Genomic DNA, 13,146 nt, shown 5'->3' with positions numbered 1-13,146 from the left:
ATTTCATTTTTTCCTTCCTCTGACCAGAAGTTTTTCTTTGGGAAAACTATCAATTAAAATAATATTCCCAGTGTCCCCAGTTTCACTTTCCATATGGTTGGTCTGTATCACTTTAAGAATTTAATGACATTAATGACTTCATCCTCCATGATGGTCCTTTTTTGTGTGTGTTTATGGATGGAATGGAAAGTTCAAAAACCCAAACTTGGCCATTTCTTGATGTCTTGTATATCCTTATAGAAACATTTAAATATATGCTTGTGTTGTCATGCACAGGGTTCGCAACGCAAAAGCGCCTTCTGTGCATTTAAAGGGTTAGTTTACCCCAAAAATGTAATTCTTTCATTAATTCCTCACCCTCATGTTGTTCCAAAACCGTAAGACCTTCGTTCATCTTCAGAACACAAATGAAGATATTTTTGATGAAATCCGAGAGCTCTCTGACCCCTTCATAGACAGCAATTTAATGAACACTTTCAATGCCCAGAAAGGTAGTACAAATAGTCCATGCGACTACAGTGGTTCAACCTTAATTGTATGAAGCATTGAGAACACTTTTTGTGCGCAAAATACAAACTAAAATAACGACTTCACGTCTGTGTCTCCTACGTTGTTGACCGAGTAATTATTAAGAGTAATTATTGACAGAACTTTCTTTTTTAGGTGAAGTAACCCTTTACCATAAAAAGCCATATCTGGTATTGTAGGCATATAATTTAACAAAAATAAATAGGCCAAACAGTGACAAAATTGAGGCTTGAGTAAACCAGCCATTTTAATAGAAATGTAAGGACAATTGCAAAACAAGCATTAACAAAAATATCACTGACGAACAAAAACGGTGTAACATACCAGAGGAAATGAAACGCGTAAGGACTGTTGTACAGAGCCTGTGGGTCTGCTTTGGTTACAGTACAGGGTACATAGCGCATAGATTAAGATACCTGCCTTGGTACAACTTCAAAACCTTCAATATATAGATCAGAAAAAAATATAATACTGGTTTGACCAACAACAAAAAGGTATAAAAATAACATTTTTCTACTGTCCTTCCATGTGTTAAATGAATGAAGACTTCCACATGCATTTACTATTCCCTCTAAAGTTTAAAAATGGGAAAGTTGGTCATGTAATTCTCTTATCATTTACATTCAGTGCAAGATGAGGACAGCAGGTCACTGCAGTAAAACAAATTACAAAATACAGCTGAACTCTACAGGAAACTTCCATTTCTCTCAGGACAGAGACATTTTTAGCTCAAACTCTGGCATGAATGTAACTTACTCGGCTCTCACAGTGAACATAAGGAACTTAATTTGATATAGCTAATAAAAATAAAAACAAAGAGGCATGACATGAACCCAACATTTTGCTTACATATTTGGGAAAAAAAGGTCAGACATGTCAGAGACTTTCCCTGACAAATTTATTTGTCCAGAAATTGCCCTCAAGCTTTATCATTGGGCATTTTCAGCGCTGATCCAGATGAACATTTACAGTAGTGAAGACAGCTCTTAGTGGTTCAGTGCATGGACTATGATGTGGCAGAGGTGAGAGCAAGTTCAAAACACATTGACAGCACATAGCGCAAAAAACGACAAAAAAGACTCTTCGGCACTTGTCAAATGCCCCTCACCATTGGGACTTGCATTATCAAAAAGATATTTAAGCAAAATCTTTCAAATGTTGTTTCAGGCATTTTAAATAGCTAACTATATACAGTATTTCATATGTACACTTTGTAAATACTGGAGTGAGGTCGTTCATGATGAACTTGGTGCTTTTTGGATCGTCTTGCTGCATATTGATTCGCATTAAAGCAGGTCAAATACGAAAAAGAGGGGGAAATGTGGACTTAGGTCTTTGAGCACTCATGTTGGGATGACCCTGAGACGGAGCGCTGCATGTCCGTTTAGTTTTCAGTCTTTGACTCTAATTGAATGGAAATATCATCAGGTTTTCGTGTCAGCCTTACAAATCTTGGGTCTTGTTTAAGATTGGATTTGAGTTCAGTGGGCTGTAAAAGGGCTAGTAATGTGAATCTTTGTTCAGAAGTAATGACCTATTCAGTAGGTGACTTTTTGTCTCCATTGACTCCCTGTAGAAGCACCGCCTCTTCAGATTTACCACTCTTCATCTCCATCACAATATCATCCTTGCTGGCCTTTTCCTTCGTGCTGGGGAAAGAAAAGCAACAGATGAGGCATTAATGTTTTCTGTCATGATGGTATATTGGCAAATACATAAATGTACATCTCTCCAGACATTCATTTTAATACTACGGCATTAAGGCAACTACTTTTAGACTATTTTTCTTTATAAGTTAATGCTTTTAAAGTGTAATTTATCACATTTATATTTTATTTCAGCTTAAGAAATATTTGTATAATAGTTTAAATTAATAACAATACTGATTTTAAAGGTACAGTGTGTAATTTCTACAGCATCAAATTAACCTACAAATTCAAACATATTTCTTATAAATTGCTTGTAATTAATAATTTGTTCATACAATTTGTTTTTTTTATTCGCTTTGGTAATATTTTCACAAGTACGGTGTAAATTTTCAAAACTTGTAACACAGCTAGTCATTCTTTTAAAACCTGATCTAATGCTTTCCTTCAGTTGTACATATGTTCAGCCCAATATCGGACGGTAAGTAAAAAAAAATTTCCATAAAGAAAAGCACATACAAATCCTGCTTTCCTGACCGTCCACAGGGCAGCTTTCCTTTCTTGTAGAGGAAGTAGAGCACACTGCCCAGTATGGCTATGAGGAGCAGGAAGATGATGATGACCGCTATGGCTACTCCACTGCCACCTGGTGGGGTTACAGGGGAATGCAGGCTGAAGTTAGTACCTTGACAGATGAGAGGGAAAGCTCACACCTAAAGTAAAGCCTGAAAGACATACTTTGGGTGAACATTTCCTACACGTCTATCTGAAATGTACAAAGTCTTCAAACAAAAAGGTTGTCAATAAAGTGATCTGAATGTGCTGGGTAAAAAAAAAAAAAAGCAGTGATGATGCGTTTCGTTGCATGAGCGATAATACGAGCAAAGCATTCTGGACTCGTTCATTCTAGAATGGCAACCAGTGTCACCATTTTATCTTGCCTAAAACACACATCGATGGTCATTGCAGATTATTTACACCAGTTTGGTTAAAGTGAAGATTAGCATAATAAATGATTGCTTTTACACAGTTTGTGTGAGCGAGGCTGGTGGTGAGCGGTTAGACTGGTGTTGGCCTTGTGCCTGGACACATGACAAAGCTGCAGTACAAACCTTTCTCCTGCCGTTTCGGTGTAACGGTAAATCCTGTTGCTGAGATGCAAAGGGATTGAGTTACCACACAAGCACAAAGCAGTATATTAATACATCAGTTTTTCTATAAATAGACCATGGGGACGGCTGTCCTGGACCCTTAGATGAAGTTATTGGTATAATGTTAATAGCTTATTATAAAATAATACAATATAAAAAATTATGTATTTAATAATATCGTACTAAAGCCTAATTTCCCTAATACTATTTGCAATATTATTGTGTGTGTAGATATATATATATATATATATATATATATATATATATAGAGAGAGAGAGAGAGAGAGAGAGAGAGAGAGAGATAGATATAGAGAGATAGATATATATAGATATATACAATTACATATAAATATAACATTTTCCAAATACTTAATTTAATTTCTTTAGGATTTATTACTATTACAAATATCAAATCAATGATCAAAAGTCAAATATTCTATAATGCTGGGTATGATATGTAAATATGTAATATCAATTATTAGTCAATTATTTAATATTGGTCCACATACATGAAAATATACATCTACTTCTATATTTTGAGACACATTATTGTTTTGAATTTGCTGTATTGCATGTGGTTAGAACATGATGCTGGAAGCAACCGCTGACACTGACACAGGCTCATTTTGCTCTGACTAAATGTCTACAGGCATAAACAGTATCAGAGATAAGGGCTCTGAGGACCGCCATAATAAGGAACACAAATGTCAGCTGATATCCCAAAGTGAGAGTGGCTGCTTCGCCTCATTTGCCCTAATGCCAAACGCTCTGGTCCCATGAGGTCACAGACAGTCAGCCAGGCCTGATGCGAAGCCTGCCGTTGTCCTAATGAGAGTCCAGAGACCACATGAGAGCATGTTCACCATCAACCGCCTTCTTCTGTTACAGAAAAACTGCTCTGTGTTCAAACACACACTGCTCTTGACTGCACCTCCGGAATAAATACGCAATGCCGCGTCAGCCACCACATTAGCTGCCCTCTCAGATGACTTTGTACAGCGCAGATACTGCTTTTTGTTATCAATTCTCAAGTGTGTGTTCTGTGACAGTCTAAATACGGTGATTTGCTGGAAAAACAGTCATTATCTGCATTCATGGAAGTTGAAATATATAAGTATTTTTGAGTGAAAGCTTCAAAAACATACCTTTAGTGCTGGTGGGCTGGGTTGTCGTCACCTGTGCAACTACAAAAGCAAGAAAATTATGAATAAGGTTGTTTTTGTTAACATTATTGAACTTTTAACCTAAAATCTACAATATTTTTACATATGTATTAGTATTTATGTTAATTTATTTACTAATATATTTTATATACTATTGCATTCTCAACATGAAAAGAAATATGAACTAACAGTGAACTAACAATTTTAATAGCATATAAAAGTTACATATAAATTATATAATGATCAAGAGTAAAAATACTTTTAACATAATTAAGGTTGTATAGTTCATGCAATAGCTAACATGAACTAACAATGAACAATGCTAATTGTTAATGTTAATTTCTACATACACTACTTAAATTGGATTATGTTTGATCAAATAAATGCAGCCTTTAGTGAGCATAAGATGAAAATGAATTTTTAACATTTCAATTCTGTAAAAATAATATTGTTTGTCCATGATAGCGAACGCATGAACTAAAGTTCATGTGTGACAAAGATAAATAATTTTTTTTCAAATGTGGTAACAGTATTCATTAACAAAATAGGCAAAGTAGAGGAAATCAAATAGACTGAAAACAAAAACTCACATGCTTCAATGCTGCGAGAAGTAGCGTCTGTCCCAAACTCATTGTCGGCTCTGCAGTTGGCTGTGAGTTCAGACGTGGCTTTCACAGAGATCATGCTGATAACACCAGTGTTTGTTTCCTGGATTTCCTCATTCAGCACAGGGACAGGCTGACCAGTCTATATATATATATTGTCAAGGTAATATCCATTTAAATGAGTCTAGAAAACGAATTTAAGCATATTGTTAACTCCCAAAAGCGCAATAAAATTACAGTGAAGCTTATAATAAAACTACCCTTAAATTCTGATTAGTTACTAGCAAAACATTTTGGAATTGTCCCTGATTGGTCAGAATCAGAGTGATGTAAGGATACCCGTCGGTAAGAGAGGGTCCAGGTGATATTGGGGATTGGGTAGCCTTGTGCATAGCAGGTCAGGTTAACAGTGCGGTCAGCCTTTTTCATGGGACGCACTGCTATCTCCTTTGTGATCTCAGGCTTTCCTAAAGCAGGTTTAGACGTTATTAGTCATGTAAGCACACTTTTTTGTTTTTGTTTGTTCTTCTGTAACATTGATGAAGTTTTTTTTTACTGAGCTAATGAAATGTTCTATCCCAAACCATGAAAGAAATCTTCATGAATTTGTAAAGACATTACTTAGTATGTTTATTAATCCAAAGTAGGTGATTTCAGGTTTTATTATCCTTGTAAGCGCATTTGGTCCTCCCAAAGTAATCAAAACCTGTGCCACACACAAACTGCTGTATTGGCCCACCTTGCACACTGATTTGCACAGACTTCCGTTCTTGTAGCGCAGACAGGGAACGGACCGTCACTTCACAAATATATGTCCCAGCGGTGTCATAAGAGGCATTGTATAACTCCAAAACATGCCTCTTTACCAGCTCCTTGCCATCCTGCATTGAAATACACCATAAAACAGATCTGTATACAAACTTGAGCATTTCAAGAGCACTGTTTATCAAGAAGATTTATTGTCTTCATGCTGGATATTATTTACATGTTGCAGTTTTGATCTTTGTCTTGGTCTTGAGATCTTTGGACACAGCTGGTCTTGGTTTATATTCAAGTCTAATTAAGTCTGGGTTTTAAATCTTACACTTTTAAAAGTTTGGGGTCAGTACGATTAAAAAAAATGTAATTGATCAAAAGTGACAGTTAACCACTTGCCTCTGGGACCATTTTTGGGGATATCCGCCTGGATTTGGCCTACCCAAATTGAAAAGCTTCCCATACCCACATACAGTGGTCTAAATACACAATTTTGCTGCCATTGTACAGGACCCCCCCATACCAATATACAGTAATACAGTGGTATACTTGCAAAAATGGTACACTTTCAAAAATGAATTTATAACCAAAAATGCCTATTTTGTTTGTCTGTTTTTTTAAATAAAGGCAGGCAGAAATTACATAAAAATTACACAAAAAAGGTCATATTCCTCCATTCAGATTCATTTGAATAAATTGAATAAAAAGTATTTTCTGGAATCTAGTGGAAACAGCCAAACTGTCTGCAGGGTGCTAGAGCACACAGGGCCTGAGTTACACACTTTCAAAAATGAATTTATTACCAACAAAAATCGTCTCTTTTTTGGGGGGGTTATTACAGCTCAGACAACATGTACTTACATGTTTATCACTTTAAGCAGTGTTTTATTTAACTTCAAAGGGTTTCCTGTAAAATGACACCAAAATTGTGTATTTGGAGCACTGTATGTAGGTATAGGAAGCTTTTCAATTTGGGTAGGCCAAATCCAGGCAGAAATGGTCCCAGAGTAATTTAGTGTAAATAAGTTACTCTGTGTAAAACAAATGCCAAAATGATGCATGTACAGGGTCCGCAGAGTTTAAGAGGTTAAGACTTTTTCATTGTTAGAAAACAATTCTGTTTTAAATAAATGCTTTCATCAAAGAATCATGAAAAAAAATATTATTCGGCACAACTGGTTTTAACATTGATAAAAGAAATGTTTCTTGAGCAGCGACAGCATATTAGAATGATTTCTAAAGGATCGTGTGACACTGAAGACTGGAGTAACGCATGTGCTTTAAATTACATTTTAAAACATTAAAATAGAACAAAAAGTTATTTTAAATTGTAATAGTATTTTACTGTATTTTTTATCAAATAAATGTAGCCTTGAAGAGTATTAGAGACTCCAAAAAACAAAACAAAAAACGGTAGTGTATTTCCAACATCCTAAAGGTGATAACATCAACTACTACAGGTCAGCGTGGTGTCATCATTGTTTTGGAGTCCATCTTATTGTTGTACCTTATACCATGCTGTGTATGTGGGTAAAGAAGACAAAGCGTTGCAGGTTAAGGTGAGGTCATCCCCCTGGTCCAGAACTGTCTCCTCTAGTGTCACCACAATATGATCCAGAACTAAGAAAGAAAAAATAGTGCTGCTCATGGAGAGAAAAATCATCTCACCAACAGGAACTGAGGAACGTGCTCTTACAGTGTACTGTGATATTGATGGAGTCCTCAGCATCATTGCCTGTCTCTAAGTCAAGTGACTGGCACTTATACGTTCCACTGTTTGATCGTGTGACGTTTTCCAGAAACAGTATTTCATTCTCTGTACTCAACACATCCTGTAATGGACAAGTGAGAATAATTAAAACTGTAATGTACTCCAGAACTACAGGTGATCCATTGAATATTTTCACACGGTATAGAGATTTCAGTAAAGTTCATTGTATGGCGCTTTTCACAATACATATTGTTTCAAAGCAGCTTCTCAAAAAATTAATGATTCAACATTACAATCAGTAAGTATTCTGTTATCAGCCAGAGATTGGCTGCATCAGAAATCACATACTTCCCTACTATACGGTAGGCAAAAAACGCTATATGTCAAAAGAAGTATGTTCCGAATTCACAGTACTCATAAAAGAGTAAGCAAAAAGTACCCAGATTCCGGCGAGATTCTGAAGTGTGCATACGATGGACACTTTACTATCCCATAAGGCCACGGGAGAGAATTTATGAATGGCAGTGAAGTGACGTAACTGACAGGTCACATGATAAAGAAAGCATGTTGAATGTAGTACGTCCAGATTACATATTACATTAATTTACAGCCTGCAGATTCATACTTACCCTGTACCCCTTAATTAATAAAAAAATACTTACAGTATAAATAATTTGTTAATTTTTCTGGTAGTTCCCCCTTTATTGCCCAAATATTACATATTGTTCCCTTATACCTACACATACGTATTTTATAGTTACACTATAATTACCGGAAGTTACGCTGTGAATTCGCTTTACTTACGCAGTGCTTTCCAGGCTGTGATCTAAAGCGTTACCGTATGCGATTTCGGACGCATCCTTTTGTCAGTCATGTCCATATGTCCATAACATTCCCATTAAGTCATAAAAACATTATTTCTGAATGTTCTCTGAACATTTAAAACTTCAATTTTTTAACAAGTAGGTTCTGAGAATTTTCCCTGTTAGCTGGGATGACAGTAATATACAGCTATAAGATAATATAAGTTATGTGGTTTGTAAACATCATGTATTCAGTTAGGCAGATATAAAGAATGTGTTTGATTACAGCTTGATTATGTATTACCTCTTTATGTGTGAAAGTATAAAGGGGCGGAGGTTTTCCATTTCCCTCACAATGGATCTCCACGGTGTCGCCTTCTTTTATAAGCCTATTGGGTGGATGTATGGACAGGTTTACCTTTGTTGTAGGGTCTGAAATGATAAAATGAAATAGTAAGACATTGTGCAATTGATATTGTGCTTGGTAGATCCAATAGATGGCAGCACAGAGCACTATCCACCCCAAAATGAAAATGTTGCTGTCAATCCACAGGAGAAAGAAAGTCATACAGGTTTGGAATGACATGAGAATGAGTAAATGATAACTATTTTCATTTTATTGGGAGAACTAGCTCTTTAAAGTAAATACTTACAGTAAACTGTGATGTCGATTGGATTGGACTCTGCCATTTTTGATGCACCAGGGACAAAGTATTGAACCTCACAGTAGAAAATGGCATCTTCATCTGCCCTCGTGACCTTAATGAAAAGTTGACTCTCAACTGCATACAGGCCATTGGTTTTGATTGTCACTGACTCCACGATCTTTACCTCTAAAGGGGATGCAGATGGTTTTTGTCATTGCCAAATAAAATTACATTTTGTTTTGTAGAATGTTGACTGAATGGCCCTGTATTTACCACCATCTGAGTTTTGGAGAGGGAATCTGTCCTTGTACCATGTGATGTTGGGTCTAGGATACCCGTCATCCACTTTACAATTTGCAACCTGAGTAAAAATACCATAATTATGCAAAGTTCATGAAAATGTCCATAAAGTAAACAGATGGTTTAGTTGAGCTCTACCTTTGATGGCTCCTCCTCAACAGAAATCCCTGTGTGTCTACGTTCAACCACAGGCAGAGATGGCGAGTCTAAAAGACAGAGCGGTTTAGTGTTAGGATGAAGGTTAAAATGGGTCAAGCAGCATATGGTGATCCCTCTTCTAAATCAGGTAGGACAAGCCCGTTTTCTCTTACTGAATACTTGGAGACGAGTGCGTCCTTCACCAATGTCTTTCGACGCATTGTGCACCATGCAGATGAACTCCCTCTGGTCAGTCAGTTCCACCTTGTCGATGGTCAGAATGGCGTTTCCTTGAGAAATCTGCGGGTCATGAAAGCGACTGACTTTGATCCTCCCGGCAAATTCACTGCCCTCTTCGATGATCTCAGTCTGATTATCATAGTAGTAGATTCTTATCCTGCTTTGGTCCTTGCCAGGCAATTTCTGTACAAAGTCAAAAATAGTGTTGATCAGATTTCCACATTTATTGTATGTCTATGGATTTGTTTGTATATTCTTTTTATAAATTGGTTATTTGGGTGAATTTGGGTTTTTTGGAAATATTCTTCATGTATTGTTTTTCTATTTATTGTAAATAATTCATATTATTATAAATATTTGTTTTAATTTGTGAACAACAGTATAAGCAGGGCTTGACATTAAAACATTTTGGCTCACCAGCCACTGTGGCTAGTGATTTTCCCAAGTTACTAGCCACTTGTAGTTTCACTGGCCACAATTTTGACACCGATACCAGCTGGTATATTAGGCTGCTGTCACTTTAAGACCTGACGCATGGATTCATTATACCAATATCCTTCTCAACTGTTTACGTTCACTTAAAACATTACTGGTCCCACTTTATATTAGGTGGCCTTAACTACTATGTACTTTTGCTGATATTGAGGTGGGATACGGGTAAAGTTAGGGACAGGTGTGGTGGTATGGGTAAGTTTAAGGGTAGGGTTAGGTGTAAGGGAAGTGTCAACAGTGTAATTACAAATGTAACTACAGAAATTAATTACAGATGTAATTACATGCATGCAGGTATTGTTTTAAATGTAAGTACAATGTAAAAACATGTATGTACACAATAAGTGCATTGTATCAAATGAGTAATTGAAATGTTAGTACAAACTAAGTAGTAAAGGCCACCTAATAAAAAAGTGTTTACGTGAATACTCATCAATACTCATAATTTTGACATAATTTTGTGTGTATTTGACTGTTTAAGAGCAATAAGTAGCAAAAAAGAACTCAATTTAGTACTGAGAGGCGGCTTTATCTGCACATACTTTGGGTGTGAGCACAAAATCTGCAGGAATGAGTAAAATGATGTGCATTACACGCACTCCCAAGCTGAAAATCAAGCCCTGTTACACCAACCATATTCATCCGGAGCAAATGAAAGGAGTGAGTGAGGGGAGGCAGGTTTGTGTGTCAACTCGCTGTCGGAGAGATCATGAGAGAGCGAGAAAGCACAGCTGGTATTGTGTATCTATTCTGTGGAAAATTGGATTATAAAAATATTCTATTGGAAGCATTTCAGATATTTCAGTATCGATATGTATTGAAATTTGTTTATTTTTGACAACACTACATTGCACTTAGTTTATTATTTCAGATGCCTTTTTAAGAGTACAATTGAAAAAAAAAATATATATATATATATATCAATTCAACCCGCCAAAGTGGCTAGTAGGAATGACTGCGTTACACGCCACTGCTGAAATCCACCCGCATTTTGCGGGTTGACGGGTGTTAATGTCAATATAAGTATACATTGTATGAGTAATTGTACTGAGTATCACAGTAACAAGAATAATATACCAGTATTATTTGCAGATTTTGGGGTGAACTGTGACCCAGGCAATTTTCATAATATTCAACCATTTAACTAATAATTGTAAAACAAAAGTTAGTATAAAATGTGAATCTGCCTGTTTCTCACCGTAAACCAGACTATCATCATGGCTGGTTCCTTCAGAGTGTACATACAAGCGATCTCGGCCTGGCCTTTTAAATATACATCCACCCTGTCTTCCATGCTCACATCCACGGTGGCCCATGCTGAAAAAAAAAACATCAAAACACACAGATTTGTCAATAGGCCTAAACGTTGTACTGTCCAAGAAAAGTCAAATCTTTGTCTTTGGTGTAAAATAATGAGGCTCAATGACTATCTGTTGGGACATTTTTTATGATCCCTATCCCCTAAGCCCCTTCAGATGATCATTTGAATGTAGTGACTCCTTAACAGGAAATGGGGCATGGGGAAGACCACTGTTTCCATGTCAAATGCCCGATCTAGTGGGAGCAAAGCACTTGAAGGAGAAGATATTATGAGTGGAATTCACTGAGCCCACCCATGTCCAGATTAATGTGTAGCATTCCCGCATGTCACGCCTGAGGAGGAAGAAAGACTCGATTTATCTAGAGAATAAGTGACCTACTGTTTGCCAGAAATGAGCTGCTCTCTCCCTTAAAGCATCTTAAAGCTCTCTGAATCATGAGGAGGCTGAAACTATTCATCCTCAAAAACATGATCACTACAAGACAAATAAATAAGCTTCTAATCATTCTGGCATGCTGTTTGTTTGTTCTGTGAGGAAAATTGTTTGCTAACTCACTTCAGAGTGAAGGTGAATAATCTAGACTTGCATTTCCAATTGATTTTGCAAATGTTCCTCAATAACCTTTCAAATATATTGTAAATGGCCTTTCTGGCCTCTATGTGGTCCTGTGGGCACTACAAGGGGATAATTGAGCATGATGGATGCTTTCACATTACAGAAATCTGATTAGTTTCTTCCAACAAAGGCATTTCCTGTGCATTAGCGACATTAGCGCATGACCGAAGTTCTTTGTTGTTGCTATCAAACATTCACCTTGTTCATGGAATACAAAAGGCAAGACCAATGTATCTATATTGCCAAGTTTCTGAAGACTCATGTAGTGATGAAACAAATACTCTCATTTATATATATATATATATATATTAAAAATTGGGTGGGGGTTTAGTTAGCATGCTGCTAACGTTGTGCTATCTTTTGAGTGTCTCACACCAACATGCATGCTGTTTTGCATATTGCAATAATAATACAAATAAGTTTGAGGTAAGTAATATTTATAAAGTATGACAGTAAACATTTATAAAGTTAAAAGATATCTATTTCAAATAAATGCTGTTTTTTTACTTTCTATTCATCAAAGAATCCTGAAAAAAAATGATCACAGATTCCACAAAAATATGAAGCAGTTCTCAACATTGTTTTCAACATTGATAATTTGATAATAATATGAAATGTTTCTTGAGCAGCAAATCAGCATGACACTGAAGAGGTAATGGCTGATGGAAACAGGTATAAATTACATTTTAAAATATATTACAATAAAATAACAGTAATTTTAAATAGAAACAAAATATTTCACAATATTATAGTTTTTACTATATTTTTCATAAATAAATATAGCCTTGGTAAGCATAAGATACTTAAACAAAATCTTTTAGACCAAAACCTTTTAAATAGTATTGTATATAAAGAATATATCAAGATGCCTTTCTAAAAGCTAAGAATCATTATAATGCAAATCTGTAATCATCTATAAGCATAAACACCCAGATTTGGGCGTCATAATGATTAGCATTTCCCTTGATACAACATTACAGATTACAAAGATAAAATGAAACCGGTGACAAAGAATAACATTGTACTCCA

At 36.0% G+C, this 13,146-nt stretch overlaps 1 protein-coding gene across 2 annotated transcripts in view; it reads right to left on the bottom strand.

The window, feature by feature from the left end:
• Positions 1-745: 745 nt before the first annotated feature.
• Positions 746-13,146, bottom strand: part of mcamb (melanoma cell adhesion molecule b) — a 48,629-nt gene continuing 36,228 nt past the window's right edge. Inside the window, exons 3-17 of one of the 2 annotated variants that reach the window (XM_079824295.1) lie at positions 11,379-11,497; positions 9,622-9,871; positions 9,449-9,516; positions 9,284-9,371; positions 9,017-9,196; positions 8,668-8,795; positions 7,546-7,681; positions 7,357-7,469; positions 5,833-5,974; positions 5,433-5,560; positions 5,079-5,235; positions 4,471-4,509; positions 3,287-3,325; positions 2,694-2,820; positions 746-2,177 (exon numbers count right to left, since the gene is read on the bottom strand). In XM_079824295.1, coding sequence (XP_079680421.1) covers positions 2,063-2,177; positions 2,694-2,820; positions 3,287-3,325; positions 4,471-4,509; positions 5,079-5,235; positions 5,433-5,560; positions 5,833-5,974; positions 7,357-7,469; positions 7,546-7,681; positions 8,668-8,795; positions 9,017-9,196; positions 9,284-9,371; positions 9,449-9,516; positions 9,622-9,871; positions 11,379-11,497 — 1,829 coding nt within the window. In that variant the 3' untranslated portion in view covers positions 746-2,062. The remainder of the gene's footprint in view (positions 2,178-2,693; positions 2,821-3,286; positions 3,326-4,470; positions 4,510-5,078; positions 5,236-5,432; positions 5,561-5,832; positions 5,975-7,356; positions 7,470-7,545; positions 7,682-8,667; positions 8,796-9,016; positions 9,197-9,283; positions 9,372-9,448; positions 9,517-9,621; positions 9,872-11,378; positions 11,498-13,146) is intronic. The other variant, XM_079824296.1, reaches the window with a different exon arrangement.

This window comes from Gobio gobio (assembly GCF_949357685.1).
Source record: "Gobio gobio genome assembly, chromosome: 8".
Lineage (NCBI taxonomy): Eukaryota > Metazoa > Chordata > Actinopteri > Cypriniformes > Gobionidae > Gobio > Gobio gobio.
This window is presented reverse-complemented; position numbering and strand designations above follow the sequence as displayed.